Here is a 22,827-nt window from a genome sequence, read left to right on the forward strand (position 1 = left end):
TAATGTCGTGTCGTGTAAGCTGGTGTAAATAGCCAGTAACATGTATTTTCGTAAATTTATACAATCATATTTCCAACACCATGTAGCAATATCGTAAACATTGTTGTGTTATAATTTACCTTGCACGTAATATATGACATTTATATATGTTTTGTGTTCTGGGAAAAAAAGTACAGTATTTATAAACATTACGACTTTGTACCACAGAACCACAAATTATTATTATTATTTTGGCAGTTTTTAGTTTACTGATGGCCGTGTGCACGAACGAGGATCAAATTTTAAACTCGGATCGGGTAGGGATCACTGGAAAATTCCATTGCACGAAGACGGTTCAACACTTGATCGCGATCTAGGAACATCAAAACGAGTTTATCTTGTGATCGGCCATTCGCGACCGTTTTGGTGTCTGATCCTGGTTCACGATACTGACGCTTCGACTGCAGGCAGTTGTTTTTTAATATAAAAGAGCGGAAAGTGATATCGAGGGCGTGTAAACGTTAGAGATGTTGGATGTACAATGCTGATAATTCGAGAACTATGTAAAGTAAAAACTGCCAAAATAATAATAATAATTTGTGGTTCTGTGGTGCAAAGTCGTAATGTTTATAAATACTGTACTTTCTATCCCAGAACACAAAACATATATAAATGTCATATATTACGTGCAAGGTAAATTATAACACAGCAATGTTTACGATATTGCTACATGGAGTTGGAAATATGATTGTATAAATTTACGAAAATACATGTTACTGGCTATTTACACGACACGACAATATAAATACATAAGAATTAAGATATGAAAAATTCAAATACTTACCACAGTACAGTAATAATAGAAATAATAATAATATATCGTTATTTGAGCGGGCGAGGTTCAGCATATGCTGTTCTCTCAAAATCGAATGCATTTCGTAAGGCATTAAAGTCCCGTAGAAGAAGGTTCCATGCTTTCTCTTTCTCCTTTTGTGTTGTGCCGTCAGTTCTTTTTAAATATTAATATTTTTTTACACTTTACTACATCCTTGTACATATTGACAAGGTTGATTAGTACATCTCTCAAATTCATAGAAGTTTGCAGCCCGAATTATTTTCTTCTCCTACATGTTGATACTTTAACACATCACATTACTCTATGAGGTTCTTGATTGTCATTTGTTTTAGCCAACCAATCAGGTATAGCCTTACAAATTAATCTCGGATCAGTTGAACGGAATCTCCTGAACGTCGTTTTTCGTTGGTGCAATGCAAATCTTTAAACCAAGTTCATTTAGAGTGGATTAAAATTGATCTCGTTCATCTGAACCTCGAAATAATCGGCGTTGGTGCACGCGGCCAATAGTTCCCGAATTATCAGCATTGTACATCCAACATCTCTAACGTTTGCACACCCTCGATATCACTTTCCGCTCTTTTTATATTAAAAAACAACTGCCTGCAGTCGAAGCGTCAGTATCATGAACCAGGATCAGACACCAAAACGGTCGCGAATGGCCGATCAGAAGATAAACTCGTTTTGATGTTCCTAGATCGCGATCAAGTGCTGAACCGTCTTCGTGCAATGGAATTTTCCAGTGATCCTTTCCCGATCCGAGTTTAAAATTTGATCTTCGTTCGTGCACACGGCCATAAGCTAGCTAGTTTAAGTTCTCTTAGCATAAAATAATAATTTTTCATTGTATTTATGCTAATGGAACCTAACCGAACAGGCCTAACCTAAACTCGTACGCATCTCTCCACTGACGTCAGAACACAAGGTAGCAACTGTTGTGCGGAGAGGAAAACCCATTATAAACAAGTCTAAACATGCAACTCTAAACCCAAGTGCCCCACATTCCGCACGGATAAACACGAGGGTGACTGTGAATGGACATTTCCACTCAATTTTTTTTACAACAATTTTAAAAACTACACCCTGGAAAAATAACCCCTGCAAGTTCTCGCGTTTCTCTGCGTCCAGTTTAAGGCAAAAACGAGACTTCCAAAGTTGCGAGGCTAGCGTTGTGTTGAAAACACGCCCCGCCATGTTAATATGTCACGACTTAGAGAGTGCTCGTTTGTCGTCTGCTTCGAGCGTCCACGGTGAGCGAACATGTGCAGCAGTTTCACAAATCTGTACAGATTTAAATAATGGAAGAAGGAACGATGGTGGAAAGGAAAGCTATGCTTTGTAATGATCATTCTTCCATGAAATATACCTGCTGCTCACGTGCAAGATAAATGAAAGGGTTCTGCTGCGTGCGTGTTTTCAGGTCATGCGAAAAATATTGCCTGTAAAATGGTCGCTGACCAAACTTTCAAAAATATTGTAACCGATCTTGACGCACCCCTTATAAAAGTTGACCCGCCCTCGCTGGGAAAAAAATTGCGTTGTATTTCCTCTCCAACGTCCTGGCAGTCCGGGACCGATCTCCCTGCCTGACAATCACTGCGCGCTGCGCTGCGTTCGAAAACTACCGGACACTCGAAACTGACAATTAAAAAAAAACGCTCAAAATCGAAATTTATAAAAGTACAGATACTTTCTTCGTTATTTCATTTTCCTTTGGCCGTTGACACACGACTTACACACCCAGAGAAATCTCCACTGGTTCTTACATGTCTAAATAAGGCCATAGCTTTAGTAGCTGAACTTGTTGAAACCTACGATTTGAATTGATAATGTGTAAAAGATTGTAAGATCCACTGTATTTTTTTATAATTATGTATTCAACTCTGTAGTTTCGCACGACCAATTTTGACATAGTGATGTACTTGTCAAATCGTGCTCATCGCTTAAATAAAATTATTATTATTGGTACGTTTATCCTCCTGGTACATGCCCTCCCAGATGAAAATTCGTGGTTGCGCCCCTGTACGTGCTAGAGGAATAGGGTGTGTTTTATACACTGAGTGTATATTTGCTGTCAGCTGCAAAATAAAACGGTAGGCAAATATTGTTAATCGATATTACCGTTCATTTTTCTTCAGTATATGTGTTCTTTTTTTAGAATGGTTGTCCTCTGTTTATCGCTGTCCGTTCTTTGGAGAGGTGTGCGCAGTGGCGTGCCCAATGAGAGGTTGGTGGAGTCCTTTCCCTCTCTCATTGGCCCAGTATTCCCCCCAAAAGGAAAGAAAGCCAAATGCAGGAAAATACCACAAAATGATGGCTGACTACTTAAAAAATAAATGTAACCTTTCCCGTTTCGAAAATCCTGGGCGCACCACTGGGTGTGCTCGATCAAGGCGCCGAAATCGGGAAAAATTCACCATCTCGAATCAAACTTTGTGTATTGTGTTTAAAAGTAGTTTATACTCGACGTTTTCTGCATTAATCGTCTGAAACTCTTTGGAATGACTTTCACAAATGCAAAAGCAAGCACTTTGAGGGGAAATAGAGTGTGGAATTCGAGGTTTTGAGCATTTCCCGGGCCAAATGTTTGTCTATTTTTAAAAAAATCTTATCCGAACCTGCCCAGTGGGATAAACTAATTAAACTTTTTGTTAGGGGTGTGCGGGACAGCATTTTTTTCGTCGGGTCGGGAAATGTTTTTAATCCCGACATTCGGGGCGGGAAAGATTCGCCATTTTCCGACAGTCGGGAAATGCTCGAAACTTCCCGAAGCTCTGAAAATCTCGAATTCTACACGTCATTTTCAACTTGTAGATTGTTTTTGCATTTCTGGAATAAAAACAATTAATTTCCGAAAAGTTCCAGACACTTGCAGTGCATAAAATGTCGAGAATTAACGACTTTTTAAAATGACTATTCGGTATTTCCCGACTGCTCGGGTTCCCGCATTTCCCGAAGTCTGAATCGGGACAGGAATTTTTTTCCCGATCCCGGTCCCGACTTCAGGAAATGACTTCCCGACTTCTCGGGATCCCGAGCAGTCGGGAAATACCGAATGGTCATTTTAAAAAGTCGTTAATTCTCGACGTTTTTTGCATTGCAAGTGTCTGGAACTTATCGGAAATTGTTTGTCTTTATTCAAGAAATGCAAAAACAATCACTTAAGTTGAAAATGACGTGTAGAATTCGAGATTTCTAGAGCTTCGGGAAATTTCAAACAATTCCCGTTCCAAAATTTTCCGACCTTGTCGGGAAATGGCGAATTTTTCCTGTCCCGAACGTCGGTTCGTAATCGCGTAAAGAAAAAAGAAAAAGAAGAAACAGAAGTTGGAGAAGAACGAGATTTCTACTTTTCATACAGTTACTCACACTGTCGTAGATGTATGTTATGGTGGAAAGTTTGTCAATTTCGTAATTAACAGCTTTTCCGAATCCAATATCTTCAATACTGCGTAGTGTGACGTAATTGCTATGTGATCATTGTGAAGTGTTTTTAATACATGATCCAGTGGTGACATTACATTCGAAATGCCATCTCTGTTGTTACTGTTGTACCTTTTCTTAAGCCTAGCATTTGCCTTCCCTACACAAAAAAACAATGGCAGTGTTGGCATATATGAGAGAATGCTTTTGGATCCATTACTTTCAAATTGCAGTTTTCCACCCCGGGATGTTCCTCTGATAAGTACTTCCTGTGATAGAAAATTGCCAAGTAAGGACAACAGTGGCATACTATATTCAGAATTCGATCCTATGATGTTCTTGTGTTCTGGGGTGTACAGTGTTGCTGTTCATGTATGCAAAGTTTTAAACGACCACAGCACAGAAGTGCAAATTTATATTCCCAAAACATACAAAGAGATGTTAGATTTGACTAGCAAGCTTGGTAAAGAATTCTGTAGCAATGCAAGAACATTGAATTGGGACATTTATGAAGAAAGCCATGGAGAGTTTCAAGTCATTAAGAGCTATTTTCAGAATCGTACCTTGTGCGAACGTATTTGTGTCCCAGGAGAAATACATCCCCTTTGTGAAACTATATTTTGGGGCAGTACGTTGCTGAATGAAATGAAGACTAAGAGAACGCCTGGTATAAACAAGGACACAGGTTTGTTTCCACTGTATAGTGCAATATAGAACGATCTCTTTCAGCTTGTTCTAAAATTATATGAACTCGCTGTATTTGAGGGCCAGTCGTTAAAAAAGATGAGAATTTATTTGTTGCTTTAAATACATTAGGTAGGGTCCAGGGTGTGTTGAATGGATTTGGCTCAATGAGCCTGTCAATCTTGGAATATGTGCTGGAACCACTCCTTTAACTTTAACTTTATTACCAGTTTCATGGATCGGAGACACATTAAAATCAGATATTTTGTGTTTCGCATGGTTCGTACGTACTAATTGTGTATTGCGGAACATAGTTTAAGGTGCCATTATGCTTTTTACACAAAAACAAACACATTTTCTACTAAAATGAGGCATTTTTCTAAGTGCTTCCGAATGCACGTCACGGTGCAATATCGCTTGCTTTGCGAATGATAACGCTTCTTTTGTTTTAGAATATCAGTGTTTCCAACTCTATTATCCAAGAAAATGGCTATGTTCCACGAATTATTGGGTTTTTGAAATTATACTTTGGTAACAGTTTGTTATATCGGATACACTTTTCTTCAAATTTACAGGAGAAACTATTTACGGAAATCAGTTTCTGTAGGATTGTCGAAGTTCTTCGAGGTATTTTCTTTCGGTATTAGTTTACTATCCTTTGGACACATTTATTTATTTTTACAGAAGAAACTACTTACCGTAATAAGTTCCTGTAGCATTGTCGAACATCGGGAAGGTGTTTTGTGTGATGTGGGAATGTTTCATAGCTGAAATTCATGTTGTTCGTTGAAAATGAATTCTGCGACGAAGATAGCGTTTGGCGCGTACATGTTCGTATACCATCAAGTTCGTACACCTTCATACACCGTCGTGACTATCATGACGTGTCGTGATTGTGTTTTGTTGGTATCCAGTGTTTCGAACTGTCTGCGTTTGCGACGAGAGTTAGAACTGTGAATCGAGGGTTTGGAAATATGTATAATGGAAAGGTAAGAAAGAGAATATATGTTTCGGTAAAAATTTGGTGTGTTTTTATGAGGATGTAGAAATTGGAAATAATTGCGAATCATTGGCGCTAGCCCCACGAATCATTGGCGCGTGGATAGGTTAGTAGGGCCACGCAAAGGTTTCAATAGTGAAAAAGATAGCCCCACGAACCATTGGCGCTAGCCCCACAAACCATTGGCGCTAGCCCCACAAACCATTGGCGCTAGCCTCACGAACCATTGGCACGTGGATAGGTTAGTAGGGCCACGCAAAGGTTTCAATAGTGAGAAAGATAGCCCCACGAACGATTGGCGCTAGCACCACGAACCATTGGCGCTAGCCCCACGAACCATTGGCACGTGGATAGGTTAGTAGGGCCACACAAAGGTTTCAATAGTGAAAAAGATAGCCCCACGAACCATTGGCGCTAGCCCCACAAACCATTGGCGCGTGGATAGGTTAGTAGGGCCACGCAAAGGTTTCAATAGTGAAAAAAGATAGCCCCACGAACCATTGGCACTAGCCCCACGAACCATTGGCGCTAGCCCCACAAACCATTGGCGCTAGCCCCACGAACCATTGGCACGTGGATAGGTTAGTAGGGCCACGCAAAGGTTTCAATAGTGAAAAAGATAGCCCCACGAACCATTGGCACTAGCCCCACAAACCATTGGCGCTAGCCCCACAAACCATTGGCGCTAGCCCCACGAACGATTGGTGCGTGGATAGGTTAGTTCAGTTAGGTTGGGATACATAGTTAAAATTTGGTGTCAGAACGCGAAAAATAAAGTTAAAAAGAAATAGATCTGATTAAGTTTGTCGACGGGCATTTCTTGGGTTCCGAAGGTTGAAACACTGCATAACAATTGAAAATCGAGAAAAAAGAAGGCCAATGCGTCATTCCTACGCGTTATTATTTACGAAGGTGTCCGCACCATGTTGTGTGTGAGGGAAACGGAAAGGTAGGAGGAAGAAGTAGTCGTAAGGTGAAAAATTGCTCTTACTTTCATGAAAACAATGTCAATACACGTTCAGGAATGTTCCGCGAAGCAGATACGTAAGTTCGAATGTCAAAAATTTGGCAAAAGAGAAGCCGGACGCACAATTATGTAGGAAGGTGTACTCGCGATATTGTGTCTCAGGCAAGGAAAAATACCTACCAGAAAGACGTTCTGGTAATGTGAAAAATTGGAATTAATTTCATCAAAACAACGTTATTACACCTTCAGGAATGTTCCGCGAAGCAGATACGTAAGTATCAATGTCAAAAATTGACGAAACCAAAAAAATAGAGGTGTCCGAAGGATAGTAAATTTTTACCTTTTCTTTCATCTTTCAATCTATTTCAGCCGGAAATCAATTCCCATTGCTTCAATTTAAGCTAAAACGTAACCATGCCATTTTTTAACTGTGTGCCTAACCTAACTGAACCTAACCTAACCTTCTGTGAATGGTACGTGGGGCTATTCATGGATGGTTATACGATCCCAAATGGTTTTTGGGGCTATCCGTAAATGGTTTGTGGGGCTCCCACCAAGACGTGCGTTCCGTAACACTTCGAGAAATTGCTTATTTTAGTGTAAAAAATGTTTCTAATCGTGTGAAAACCCTAATGGCACCTTCAAATATGTTCCGCAATACACAATTGGTAAATACGATCCGTACGAAACACAAAATATCCGATTTTAAACTGATACCTATACTTTCAAGTCACGAAACATGCACAGTTAGGCAGGTTAGGTTAGGTTAACATAGTAAAAATTGAGAGATTAACTTAACCGATAATAACTTCACGTCACATCCAGGACATGCCGTTTTCTCGTAAAAAAAAGTGTGCATTTGGAAACCCTTCTTCCACTGGCGAGACTACGTGACTTTCGACACTCGAGCCATCTGCAGGTACATAATGGAAACAATGGCATAATGTTGTCGCTTTACACAAAAAGGCAAGATCATTACATCAAAAGTGATTATTTCTTGTTCTGCTGCTTATACGGTGAAGTTTTTAGTTTCCGCAGCATTTCGTACTCTGCAGAAACAAGTTTTTCGTAAATATTTTTCTTAGTAAAAATGAAGAAATGTCTCTCCGATGCATGAAACTGTTAACTTAACTTTACCTCTTACAGTGACTTTAGGCCCGTCAGTCTTTGGCTGTACTATCTAAAGTTCTCAAAAAAAAAAAAAATTGTGAACTCGCAGGTTGGTTAACTTACCAGGAATTATGCATGCATTCTGCATGAAATTTTCTCTGTAGATGTGAAAAATTGCTAACTTTTACTAATCCCATTGAATTTATACATATTTCTAAATGTCTTGATGCAAATTATTCACAGTTTAGCTTTTATTTTTATCAAGGAAGGAAAAGACAGCTGCATGGAAAATAAAATAGAATTCAGTCTATTTACATATTGAAGGTATCAAGTCACTACATGAAATTGTATTTTTTTATTATTACATATTATTTTGTCTTTTATTATTACATATTATTTTGCCTTTTGTATTTGTAGTTAAACACTTTGTGTATTCATTTCATTTTGTGTATGTATTATTTTACTTGTAGCTTACTTCTCAACATGCAGTTTATTATATGTAACATTGCATTGACAAGGGTTAGGTGGTAGAGCAGCCTATGGGGATTATTCCTGGATAAACAAAAAATATTCGATTATACAATATAAACTTCCGGTTTGACCAAATTCCTAATGTAAACAAGTGGGATACAGATTACCTCCGAGCTTATTTTGTTACAAAATATCACATACACACTGGATCACTTGAAATTTGAAACCGGTAGTGAAAAAAACAAATGTATCTGGAAAAAATTGGGAAGTTCCCAGATGCTTTAGATGCAGATATAAGGGACAATACTAATACCGTGCGTCCATCTCGATCTGCAGCCGAGAGATCTGGAGAAGCGTGGCGGGCGGCGCTGACGGAGATGCCGACATTTGCGGCCTGAAATGCCCACTTATTTTTATGGACATATGCAGACATTTATATAAATATTGCAAAACTTGCACTAACCTGTGTTATAAGAGTATGGTTTTAATTTTAGTAGCTTAGTGACTGTATGTGCCGATGATTTTGACACGCCCACCTCTTGTGAAACACGGCGTAGAGGTTTGTTTGGAGAACGTTCTAACGCTGCACCAATATCATCGAGTTTTGCTTCGGTTAGAATCCGTCGTTTTTGCTTAGGTGTTTTAAAATTTAACGATACAGTTTCTCGTAATTTAAGTACAAGATATCTAACCGTATCTCTGTGTGGAGTTGAAACACATGGGAATTTCTGTACAAATTACCTACACACGTCTCTACACGAGTTTGTTTTCACGTAGGTACGTGTCATACATAAAAAATCTTTGTTCTAACGTGAATCTTGCGGCTGGCATTCCAATCGTCTCACTGACACGTCACACATACACACTACAATAACACAAACAAGTAACTGCAAGTAACCAAGAATAAAACTCTTGCGCACAGTACGAAATTAACACGCTCTTGGTTTACATTGCTCGCCACTATATTTACAACTCTGTCTTCATCTAGTCGCGAAGGAACAAAAGACTCGAGCTCGGATATTTCGGATTGCGAGGAAGCTCACGAAAACCATTCACTTTTATCGGTTTCGTCTGCAGTGTAATCCTGATACAGTGTTGCACATTCGAAACCTCCAAACGATTCCCATCGCCACAAAACTCTTTCAAGGATATAAACTTAAGCAGGACGTTACTGATCAAAACCATGATTAAAATGCTTTTTTATCTGTGGCTCTTAACATCGTTTCTATAGCGTATTTATTTGTGTATATAAGAGCAGAACTTGGATGAATTACAGAAGAACTTTTGCGTGTTATAACACAGGTTAGTGATCGTTTTGCAATATTTATATAAATGTCTGCATATGTCTATAAAAATAAGCGGGCATTACAGGCCGCAAATGTCGGCATCTCCGTCAGCGCCGCCCGCCACGCTTCTCCCGATCTCTCGGCTGCAGATCGAAATGGACGCACTGTATTTTCGAAGACAAGGTTCATCTGCTACCAACAGTTTCGTGTTAAGACTTCTGTAGGTTGAACTAAAGCTTACATAAATTATAAACATTGAAATACTTCAATTTTACAACAGCAAAATGTAGACATTTGAGACATTGTGTATAGTGATGGGTTCAAGCCGTTCATTTATGTGAGTCGACTCATGAGCGCTCGCTCTCTGAGAAGAGTCGTTCAAAGGAGTCATCAAGCTTCTTTTTCTCGAAACATACCCGAACGACTGGGGGGGGGGGGGGGTAGGAGGTGTTGAAGCAGATGATTGAATTTAAATAAACTAACACAACAGAACGTATCAGCCTGTCCTTCAAGATTAATAAATTGTATTGCATTTCTGTGTATGTGTGTAGCCGACTAGATGTCCAAGATTCTGAAGTAATCGACATTTGATCTTGCCACCGAAGTTCCTGGGTTCTAGTCCCGGTTTGGGCAAGGATATTCTTTACGAGTGTCCCTTCATCTATATCATCAGGCATCCTCCTCATCGTCGCGATTACTTAAAATTTGAAGAAAAGTGGCATAAAATAACAAAAATACAAATACGGGTGTGTGGATATACATATATGTGTGTAAACAGTAAAAAGACACACGCAAAGAAAATTTATTGCACATATACTTGTTTTCATTACTCTGTCTCATGAGTAAGATTTTATATATATGTGTCTTGTTTCAGTTTGCATTTCATGCTGCAGATAATACAAATTATGAAGTACGATAGCATGCATAGAAATGTTATATATTTATGTCAACCTTTTGTTAGTAACAATGCGCATCTACATATTCTTCCTTTTTTTTACATTCGATCACTGGTTTTAATATCGCAACATATGTGAGAATGCGAGTCAACAAAATACACTCCAGATCTGCGCTGCGGCACATGCTTGCATTTCCACGAGCATCGCATGTTCACGACTCTTTTAACAGCACGAAGAGTCACAGCACAGTCCCACGGCTCTTTCCCCATCGTTTGTTCGAATAGAAGAAATTATCAACAGTGTCGATATGAAACAATCATCCCGAGAATTTTCATGCCAAACCTAGACTGACATTGTTGACATTTGTAGCTTTGCACATTGTAAGTGCAAATGAACGTTCTCCGCTTTCGCAATTCTTTTTATCTTTATTTTCTTTGCTATTTGCTTCGAACGCCAGTACTGTAACAGCCAATTCCGTCGTTGAAAATATCTTAAACATTGTAGTTAGTACAATTGGCAGGCTCTTCATTTAAAAAAATCGGTGTACTCTGTCAAGAAATCAACACCATATTGACGATGATCATACCTTCACCGCTAATGTGGATACCCCCTGACCGTGCGTGGACAGTGATTTGAGCATAGATGTGAATCAATCCTTAAAGCTTACAGCGAGACCGTAGTGCTTGTTTCTGACCCAGGGTGCACTCCCCCAACCCTAATAGTGGAGTCACCTGCCGCTACATCACTTGACTTCAGTCAGGGATCTTCTCCTGAGCGGTGGGCTGTACTATTTCGAAATTTTATCCTACGAAAGATATCATGAATCTTTGTAGAAAGGAGGAGGATTTTGATTTGCCTGATGATATTCAGAATCCATAATTAAACTCTTCATTTAAAATAATATTAATAAGAATTTTAAAAATGCTTCATTCCTAGTTCAGTTCTAATGTTCCAACAATGTAATATTTTTTACAAGATTCATTGCAGAGCTGTTTCTTTACGCTTTCCTTAAATTTATTTCATTGTTATAACTGTAATATTATACAAACTAAACATAAATGTCTGATGAAGGGAGCATGTGTTCTTCTGAAATGTTATCCTTGTAACTGTAAGATAAATAATCTTTCTCTGTAAGATAAATAATCTTTCTCATGTCCATCAAAGACTGTTGAAGCAATGCAAAGCTGTTAATAGCATGATGCGAAGTACATCTGTATTTAATCATGTGAATTACTTCTCTTCCTAATGCATTTTTGTTTTATATCTTACAGATCAACACCCTGTGGATAGCAAGAGAAATAATGTAAGCCAGACAGTGGATGCATCTGAAAAAGATGTAGATGCTAATGTTCAGGCACCACCTTCAGCAGCAGACGTCGACAAAGCTCCATCCGGTCCTGGTAAAGATGCCATTCCTCCTTCATCCAAGTCTGGAAATTACCCCCTTCCGATCGAACGTTTAAGTTCTGCGAACGCTCCAAATTATCCAGATTATACAGGGAGAGAGAGTGGCCCAGTTGGTGAACAAGATCATGGTTTTGAACATTCTGAGCCTGTAGGACAGTTTGCAACTAATCCTGCCCAACAACCGGATGGAGGATATGATGCCTATCGTATCCAACAACTGAGAACTGGGCTAATGTCAGATAAAGATGACCGCCAAATGCCACTTTTTGCTGGACACGTGCCAATGCATAGTTCTGCTAATAAAAATACTGCAAGCGGTCAGGAGGCACCGCCTATCCAAGCCTCTGATAAGAAGAAATTGTACACTACTATTGAAAACAGCACAGTACAAGGACCAAATGACTTGAAGATTAATGCAACATCAAGTAAAGTCCAATCAGAACAGCAAACTCCTCCTAACAAAAAAGAGAATTTGTCACCCGGTAATGACAAGGATGCACAAAGCCCATCTGTACAAATCAAGGTACCGGAAGAAACTGTTCCTGAGAAAACTGACGATTCGAAGATAGAAAAGGCAAACACGGTGAAGTCCGATGCTGGTGGCGAAGCAGAACCCCCCATCTTCAACACGAAGATGTCCGAGGCTGATGTTACCGTGGAAAATGATGAGGATAATGAAGAACCAGGGCAGTTAAATGAGCCGGAGAAGAGCGACGCAGCCATCTCAGAAGTTCAGAAGGAGGCCAAGCCATCCACTTCATCAACATCAGTATTAGACAATGATTCGTCTCCTTTGCTGTCCTCTGATATGCAGTTTGAATCAGGGAAGGATGATGCGAATTTCATTTTTGCTGGCATGGGTGATGATGAGGAATCAAAAGCTGGTAAGCCCTGTTTGATTTTTTTTACAGTTATAATATTTTATGATTTCTCTCGTCGTAGTTGGAGAGTAAGATTATACAAATGTTAGAGACATAGTGTTATGTGGGAAATATGGTTAAAAATTACACTACGACCACTGTGGCCGTATTGCTTCCATCATTTTGACAATTAAGTTAGTGTGCCTTCAAAACTAATACATTCAAACCAAATGAAGCAAGCATTATGGGTAAAGTGGTTTCTGTATAAATGTTAGGTCATTTTGTTATTAGCAAAATATTTAGACAAGACAAAAATCTTGTCTTGGGATGAGAAATTTTAAAAATGCCAATGTTCATGATGGAAAATGTTAGATTTTCTGACACTGTGAAAAACTTTAATTGTACACATCAGTTCTCTCGGCAGTGATTTTTTTTCCATTTGTGGAATGAAAATTGCCATTTCGACTCAATTTTCAACACTTAGAATGCAGAAACTTTAAGAATTAAGCACATTTAATTATATGACTCTTCAGGATCCTTAAATTTAGAAAGTCACGTAGGAACTGCCCCTCCCATATAGAATTTCAGTACTGACATTTTGGGATTGTTCACATGCCGTCATAAAATTCCCTATTGCTGTCTGCTAATTTCTTCACTATGTATGTCCCTGTTATGTATTATATGAAATCACTACTTGCATAAGTAATTTCTCCACTGTGATTGCACTAATGATTTTTCCACCCACTATATTGTTTCACACAAAAGTGCCATGTTTTGAGGGTAGGCAGATTGTGATCGCAACATTTACTGTCCAGCAGAACTGTGCAGTTTGGCAAGTTTTAACCTTTTTCTTTGTTTTACATATTCTGTTAATTCCTTTCCCCCCTTTTTTTGGTGAATTTTGCTCCCCTGGGTTTTCCCAATATTTAACACTTACAGTGCTGACCTCAAAGTCGCTTTCCGTCCCAAGAATGCTGACCATTTTCACAACTTTTTTTAAAAATCACATCTCAAAAACTTAAAATGTAAAATATACAAGGGTTGATCAAATGAAAAGGTACGAAACGTCGTAACAACGGAATCTTTTATATAATACCAATGCCGCGATGGGAGAACGTAGCGTGATATGTAGGGGTGCGATTGGAGTCGCCACGCGGCATCGGAGCATGCAGGGGAACGCGCATGCGCAGGAGAGAGCAGAGGCTCCAATACAGAGCGCCGTCCAAGTGATGCGGCAGTGCATGTTCGGACAGGATGGCGTTAACATTGGCAAGGTGTTGCTTACCGTGTTTTTCGATGTGCAAGGTCCGCTACTTTGGGAATTCCTTGAACACAGATGAACCATTAACTCTGATGTGTACTGTGAGACACTCCGCAGCCTACGCAGGTCCATCAAGAACAAACGACCGGGGCTGCTCACGGAGGGTGTGGTTCTGCTCCATGATAACGCACGTCCACATGTCTCCAGGGTCACACACGCGGAACTGGCCAGGTTCAAGTGGGAGCAGCTAGACCATTCGCCCTACAGTCCAGACTTATCCCCCTGTGACTTCCATGTGTTTGGTCCCCTGAAAAAGCATCTCAAAGGAAAGCGCTTCACCTCGGACGATGAACTCAAGGATGCTGTGAAGGACTGGGTCGCGTCACGGCCAAAGGTATTCTGGGAAAAAGGAATCATTCGGCTCGTTCATCAAGGGGATCAATGTGCTCAGGCCTATGGAGGATACTTTGAATAAAGTATTCATTTACACAGACAGTGTCGTTTTGTACCTTTTCATTTGATCAACCCTTGTATGTATGATACACTGTTGAAAATTTTGATTCTTCCTCTTTATTTTGATATATGATATGTTACATTATAATCATATGGCTACCTTGAACGTTTCATCATAAATGATATGAAATGTACCAAAAATAAAAAGTTGACGATATATGACAAGCAGTGGCGGCGATTGGGTCCAAAAAACTGGGGGGTCAAGGTGACAAAACTAGTGGGGCAAAGACAGTATTTTCACCTTTGTAGATAAGATTTAGAATAGTGCCAGGGCAAAAGTGGTGAGCGGCCCCTAATCGCCGGCACTGTAGAAAAGGGAAGCAAGCATATCGCTATTAGACAATGATGCGAACAGAACCGTTATGAGCATTTAATCACCATCTAGTGGCAGTATGAGGAAGTACGATGTCCAAACATTACTCAGGATTGCTAACTCCATAAATGTATGGAAAATGACCGTTGAAATAAATTTTGAATTCAACTTCGTATATATACGTGATTTGCACACTAGAGAAGTTCGGGAACTCCTTATATATACGTGATTAGCACTCTCAGTGTTAACACTCTTGCCTTTGAAATAATTCTTGAAGCTTTCCTGGCGACGAATGATGAAGAGGTTTTCTCAGGATATCAACCAGGTGATTTCCGGATAGGCTTCTGAGCTTTCGAGAGCAAACATCACTCGCATCGTCACTTCAATTCCTGATGATTGATATCCCGAGAAAACAGAAAACCTCTTTATCACTCTTGCCTTCTGGGTGAGCAGGTCAGGTTTGATTCCGAACGGAACCACCAAAGATTTCAGTGTTGACCCAGCATTATGAGAACAACCAGGGGGCTACTCGAAAAGAAGAAGTAGTGAGCTCCGGTCTTGAAAGTCAGAAAACAGTGGTGATGGGGCTCAATGGGCTGACCACGCGTCACTGAACGAAAAAGTCATTTGGCAGGCTCTAGCCCTGCAGGGGATCTTGTGTTGTGGAGTTTAATTTTTAAATATCACTTCTGTACCAAAATGCTCTTGTAAGCACGTATGGCAAGCATGCATATGTTGCCTGGGCATTTCCACATTTTCCTCCTCTTCACATGTGGGCATTGAACACACATATTTATTGACAGAAATCTGAAATATCAAAATAAACAGCGCAATGTTCATTTTTGGGTTTTATTACAGGTATGGGGTACATTCTCCTATCATATGTTGTCACCGAGAATGAGTAAAATTGAATTACATTTTTAAACATGAAATTTTTAAAAATTATTTACCACCACAACTCTCTCCAGAATCAAAAGTATCCTGTGAGATATACAAATTCCTATAACTTTGATTAATACTGTGGCAAAACGTGGTATGGAAAAATTTACTTTAAACATGAATTATTTCTCTGATAGTGTACAGTTCTTACAAGGGCATAAAGACAATTGTTATAACTGTAACATTAATGAAACTAAGAATAAATGTCTGATGAAGTGAGCGTGTGTTCTGAAATGTAACATGAAAATTATGTTGAACAGTAGACCACAAGTGAAACAATTCTTCCATGTAAGGAATAAGTACACACAAGGAGAAAAACATGAATTATCTTAATAGAACTCCATTAATGACAAATGAATCTAGCAATATTTTATATTGGTGTAGTAAGTACCATGTTCTAACATAAATGACTTTTAATTTAAGAAGCTGAGTAACAAATATCTATGGGACGTATTGTTAAAAGAGATTGTTCTTTCTGTCACTGTACTTGCTGAAATTACCGAGAACTTCTGCACAGTGCTATGCAAGCTATTTGGAGCTCTGATTTGAACATTTATTTTAAGCATATGTTTTCTTAAACCGGATAAACTCAAGGTATTTACTAGGGCAGAGCCGATACCGATGTATCAGCATCGGAAGTATCGGTTTAATTTTTTCTAGCGATACCATCCGGTACCAAAGATTTTCAGTGGCTAGAAGAGCAGGCGGGCAAGAGCAGCAGCTCATCTCAACATTTGTCCTTTTTAAAATTTCGTTCACCCTTTCTTGTGAAATTGGGAGCCCGGTAAAAGAAGCCATAGATTTTCCTAGAAACACTGAATCATAAAACTCCACCCTCCTGGGAAGCAGACGGCAAGTGGGTTAGTGAAAGCTGAACCCAAACATGACAATGAAATCCTAAAAATTCCCAAATTTTCAAAAACCGCAAATATCAATTGCCATTTTATTTAATACAGGAAACTGTTACCTTAGATCATCCACCCAGGGAATCGAACCCAGTTCTCCTACTTGGCAGTCAGATGCCTTACTGACTAGACCACCATGGCTCAAAAGTATTATAATGCTAATGAGAATAATTTGGGAGTTATTTAATGTCATTAAAGGTGTGTGATGTGATGAGTTAGTATGACTTGGTAACTTTAGCCTTTATTATTTTAAAATCAAATTTTACAAGTATCGGTGTCGGTTCAAAGTGGTATCGGAGGGCCTCCCCGATGGCGCAGTGGTAACGTCTTCGCCTTGTAATCAAGGGGTCCCGGGTTCGATACCCGGTGGAGGCACAAGTGGTTCGGATCCCACTTTAAACTGTAGGTCCAGTCCCGATTAGCCTTACTGTGCATAAAGTGGACTTAAAATAACAAATAAAAAAAATCAAAATCGGCTCAGCCCTAGTATTTACTGTTACATTTCACTCCAAAGAATATCTATAGTACTGAAGTACTATTGTAGCACTGCTATGTCATAAAAATATGGCATGTAATAACTTTTGTCTGGAGGGATGCAAGTTTTACTCCACGTACTGCTGAGTGTATGTTTCCTATCTTTCTCTTCCTGAGAGTAATGTATAATTTTAAGTCAGCTAGCAAGTAAGTTATTGTAAATTAATCTCTCATTCCTTCTTCTCGTTTTAGTTCCTGGAATTTCTTCAGGAAATTTCGTAGGAGCGGAGGATTCACATTTCTTTGCTTACTTTCTGACTGTGGTTGTGAGCTGTATTGTTGGATATCTCGTGTTTCACAACAAGCAAAAGGTATATTTAAGTTTGTAATTTCTCTTAGTAAATTCTGCATTTTTTTTTCAAGATTAATGTATGGCCTATACTTGGCCAACATCACGTAGATTCATAAGAGAGAATATAAAGTTACGTAATTATTTATATGTGTATCGAAATACATGCAGATTACAATTAAGTGTGAAGTTCACTTGATAATAACGTGCACCACATAAACTTAAGTCCCGCCGTGGCCAGACAGTTTTTAAAACACTTCTTTATTATTTGGGCACAGAATTTCCCCAGCAGCGATGAGACAGTCTTTCACGAACTCATCCTCCATGAATGCTTTTGATTTTTTAGCATTTTTTTTTCAGCTATTACATAACTTATTATGACACACACTTCAGTCTCTGCCCCCGGCCTTTGTAACAAACCCTGCTGGCATTTTAAATCACTGTGCAGATGGTTCACTTTGTCCACACGAAGCTGCCCTTGAAGGTGATCGAAATGAGATGCATGCTTTACATCATAGTGGCATTTTATATTGTATTCTTCTGCTACTGACAATGACTCATGGCAAATTAAACACATTGGCTTGGCATTGATGGGCACAAAAAAGTACAAAGTGGTCCACTTTTCATGAAAACCTGGCATGAATCGCTAGACTTAACATTTTTACTTGTAGATGCCATGATGATGGACGATGACGCCTCACTCACAGTTCTTATCCACTGAATATGTCTCACACACTAAAACACAATAACTGTCTATGGCTGACATGACGCAGATGCTTACTACCTCCGACGCCATCTGCTTACATTACCTACTAGTACTGCTTGGGGCTGGTAGATGGCAGCATCTTACAGTTCTCAATACCGTAGTATAGCTTCATGGCCCGTGAGCGTAATTGAAATTGTTAATGTGGGCCACACTGTCTGACGAGTTGAAGACCCCTGATCTAAAGCATCTGGCTTTCGGCTCGAGCTATGGAATGCATGCTGGTTCGAATCTTCTGGGAGAAGCTTAACTTTTCTCCTGAGATTTCGGCCAGAATATCAGACCTGTGAACACCCACCATCATGAGGAAATTGGAGAGCTACAAATGAGTAGCCTAACCCGGTCACGGAAACGTACTACAACAACTGGAGGTTTGTCGATTTGACCACACATCACCCCATAACTGGTTGGATGATTTTCCACTTTTGCTGAGGTCTGCAGTCGTTAGGTACGCCCTGGCCCTCAAGGGATGTTGTGTCACAGGTTACTGTTACATACAGTAATCACAATTCCTCAACCTAAAAATGCCACTGAAATTTTGTAACAAACTCCATATTAAAAACAAATCTTAATAGATCACTTCGAAGTATTCCATCTTCTGAGGTATTACATACAGAGACCCAGAGGAAACCTGTCTACAAGGAGTCACATCTAATGTAATATGCAACACATAGGAAATTACTATGGAGTTGTCTATCCCATTAAAATGACATTCAGCACTGTTTTCCTATATAACTGTTATATTTGAGAAATCTTTTTTTTCCCTTTGTTCCTCAGGTCCAAGGAGATTGACAAAAATAACCATAACTTGAAACCTGGGGGGGAAAGGGGGTAAGTGACTCCCACTTGCTCCCATCAAGTTACGCCTGTGATGCAACATGCATGACAAGCTAGGTGTTGGACATTGCATAAAAGACAATCAACAGACCTTTATAACTCCTCTCTTGCATTCCTTAAACACATAATTCTCACATAAATATCTACCCCTGTGATTTTCTGAAGATATATCATTATTCTCAGCACTTGTTTTATTACCATTAGGGTAATTTCTTCTTTCATTTGGTTTCACATTTCTCCATTTTTATTTGGTTTTCATGAACCAACCTAATATCTTCACCAACTTTTACTTTTAATACCATTAGGATGGTCGACTTTCGGGCATGAATTTAAAGGAGATTTTCAACTTTCAGCTTTGAATTTACGGGAGATTTAGCTGTGAAATATTTTGCACATTTTTAGCAGCACGGCATCACTTCAGCAAATGTTTATGTAATGGATAATATTAAGCAAAATAATTAATTTACATTTTGTATAATATATAGATGACAATACAGAAGAAAATTTACAAATTTGCATGTCTCTTAGTCCTAACCCATATGTATTTGCACAATGCTGCTGCAGAATTAAGCATCAATCAACTACTGCAGGATGTGACATCACTTCCATCCATCAAAGGTTAAACATGCAAGATTGTGTAGTCGACTTGAAGTTTTGTATGTCTTGCAGAATTCGGAATGAGTTGAAATTTTCCAATCTTTGTTGTTAATGAAGTATATAGGAGAAATAGAATGTCGGTACGGGAGCCAGGAACTGTCATATGAGAGATTCCAAAAAAAAGGGGGGGGGGGAGTTGGCTGCCCTAGATACCATCCTTTCGGCAACTTACGACTTTTTTTTCTCAACACATTAAAATAATAACATACAGGGTGATTCTGAACAATACCGACAAACTTTAAGAGGTGATTCCTGACAGGACAAAGAACATATACCCTGAAATGCATATCTTCCAAGATAGATGGCACCACCCATTGTCTTGTCGAGAGTCCCTCTTAAGGGCACTAGTTGCCGAACACGGGGAAAGATGTGTATATGTTCTTTGTCCTGTCAGGAATCACCTCCTGAAGTTTGTCGGTATTGTTCAGAATCACCCTGTCTAAGATAGGAATTAGAAGTGATTCTTAGAAAAGTTCAAATTTATGTATGTTCGCATAGTAAAAGTTGTAATTTTTTTTAGATCCTTGCTCTTGTGATTGAGGGTCGTGGAGCTCGAGGCACTCGCAGACGACCGAACACCGCAGCATACAGGAAGCTTGACAGCAATTTAGAGGAAGCCATAACATCATCACGAGGCACTTCAGTCACACATGTAATTTATTAGTATGGTCGGTGTGATGTACTTAAGAACATTAAAAAGTGATGTTATGTGTATGCATTGGCAAAAGACATGAAGACTCTGTGCAACTGTATGTGTGTGATGTGTGTTTAAAAAATAATGTATGTGTTTGTATATATCACATTGTATATTTAGTACATTTATACAGGAAAGAGTCCAGTTGTATATTGCAGAAAATAGAGGTTTGAGGTATAATGTTAGAGTAGTGAAAAATACTGTTACATTTTTTTCCCCCTTGTACTTGTGCTGCTTTAGATAGCAAAATTTTTATTCAGAGACCACTCTTGTGATCACAAACACAAAAATGTTTATTCATTTCAGGTTTACTGTAGAGAATGTTAAGAGATGGAAAATATTTTTGTTTATAACTTAATATTTATAGTTTCAACAATGGTTACTTTGTGGGTTAACAGCAGTTTTTGAGAGCAAATAAATATCATTTCGTGAAATTTTTGTGGTTCTGTTTTCCCTTTTTTTGACACATATATACAAAGAAAAGTCATTAAATAACAGGATTTTTAATAACTTTTTTTTTTACAAGAGTAGTTATGGAAATTGTTTTTTTTGTTATTTTTCGATATAGTCACCCTGCTTCTCAACACACTTGGACTACCTGTCCACAAGGTTGCAGATGAACTCTAGAGAGAAAAAAACTATTTGGTGTGGCCTTTAACCACCTTTGCAACGCACCGCCTGTCAACACCATCTGAAAACGTTTTACCCCACAGAATGTTCTTTCAGTAGTTCAATTAAGGGAGAGCCCAATGGTGAATGGGCATCAGAAAGGGAGGGAATTGAACTTGTCCGTTGTACCTCCATGGATATTGACATCGTTTATTTCAAGTATGTTAATAGCAGAATTAAGGTCCAGTTAGTTTCATTCAAACAGAATAACTGAAGTTAAAACTGCCTTAGATCAAAAAAGTGAGTGTAAAATACAGGAATCAGGTTGTTTTTATCCTATTATATAATTTAAAGTTAATCTATAGAATAAATGGTTCCACAGTTTTCATAATTCCAAAAATTACACTTTTATGTGTAACGTCAAACAACGTAAATTTTATATTTCTATAATATCCTCTTGGAAAACTTTTTCTTGAATGAGGTATGTAAAGGTTAATAACGAAACAGAATAACTATGCATTTCAGTACACTAACTGTGTGAGGGCCTCCCAGATGGCACAGTGGTAGCGTCGTCCAGTGGTGACTCGTGGTTTTTCTTAGGTGTAGGAAGTTATGATCAACAGACCAAAAGAGAGAACAAAGAAAAGACTTTGAAAATGTATTCAATTAAACATGTATCACTTGTACTGTCCACTGCATTTAGAATGTTAGCTGCAACCCTGTACCCAAGGGGGTCATGCTCCTCTGACAATAAAATATTTACATGCGATCCTAAAAATACATACAAAAATATAACATTGACAATTTTTCAGATTATGAAAGAATTTCTGTCTTTCTCATGCGTAAACGAATGGGTTGTTTGTGGAGATAGGCAAGCTCCAGAAGTCTGCAGTCTGCAATATTTGGTAGTTTTAATTTTTTATCAATTGATGGGAGGCTACCAGACGTCCCGATACCCGATTTAAATTCATTACAAGAATCATTGCTAATATGTAGGCCTACATCATTTAATTTATAAATACAGTAGAGCGTCGATTATCCGAACGTCGGTCAACCGAACGACCGCTTAACCGAACTGTGTACTCGCTCACTTTCAGATATCTGTAATGAAAAAGTACGTTAATTTTGTGTACTGTGTGTATTGTTCATGCAAAATGCGTATGTAATATGTACATATTTTTGTTTAATAAACTGTACCACATACTATATATTCCTACTAAAGTTGCCTTTGTACGTTACTTTGTAATACATACTTAAAGAGATGCCTGTTTTTATGAATAAATTTACTGTACAGTACTTCTTTTTGGCAAATAAACATGTACAGTTCGATTATCCGAACAAACCAGTTTTCCGAACACCCATGTCCCCCAATTACTTCGGATAATCGACGCTCTACTGTATATTATTTTCTAAATATAGAATTATCGTGGCTGTTTAATGATACTGGTAAAAGAAAATTAAAGGAAATTTGAAAATATGACAATTTGCGGAATACTTCGGAGAATTGAGTGTACACAAGAAGCACCAAACTGTACTCTGTGTGACAGCCTTGGTCTGTAAGCGATTGCATTGCT

General features: G+C 38.7%; 1 protein-coding gene across 1 annotated transcript; it reads left to right on the plus strand.

Moving 5' to 3' along the window:
- Positions 1–4,224: 4,224 nt before the first annotated feature.
- LOC145997458 (uncharacterized) lies at positions 4,225–22,463 on the plus strand. Its single transcript, XM_083134529.1, has 4 exons — positions 4,225–4,943; positions 11,944–12,963; positions 17,597–17,715; positions 20,471–22,463. Exons 1-4 carry the CDS (start codon positions 4,364–4,366, stop codon positions 20,612–20,614), a joined length of 1,863 nt encoding a protein of 620 aa, XP_082990655.1. The 5' UTR covers positions 4,225–4,363; the 3' UTR covers positions 20,615–22,463.
- Positions 22,464–22,827: the final 364 nt, after the last annotated feature.

The sequence above is a fragment of the Lepisma saccharinum genome, chromosome 13, assembly GCF_977018435.1.
Source record: "Lepisma saccharinum chromosome 13, izLepSacc3.1, whole genome shotgun sequence".
NCBI classification, from domain to species: domain Eukaryota; kingdom Metazoa; phylum Arthropoda; class Insecta; order Zygentoma; family Lepismatidae; genus Lepisma; species Lepisma saccharinum.

Bases quoted from the DNA above. Each gene is read 5' to 3' on its own strand.
- LOC145997458 (XM_083134529.1), top strand. From the start codon at position 4,364: ATGCCATCTCTGTTGTTACTGTTGTACCTTTTCTTAAGCCTAGCATTT. The intron at 12,964-17,596 runs GTAAGCCCTGTT...TTCTCGTTTTAG, and splicing joins TGATGAGGAATCAAAAGCTG to TTCCTGGAATTTCTTCAGGA. The intron at 17,716-20,470 runs GTATATTTAAGT...AATTTTTTTTAG, and splicing joins TGTTTCACAACAAGCAAAAG to ATCCTTGCTCTTGTGATTGA.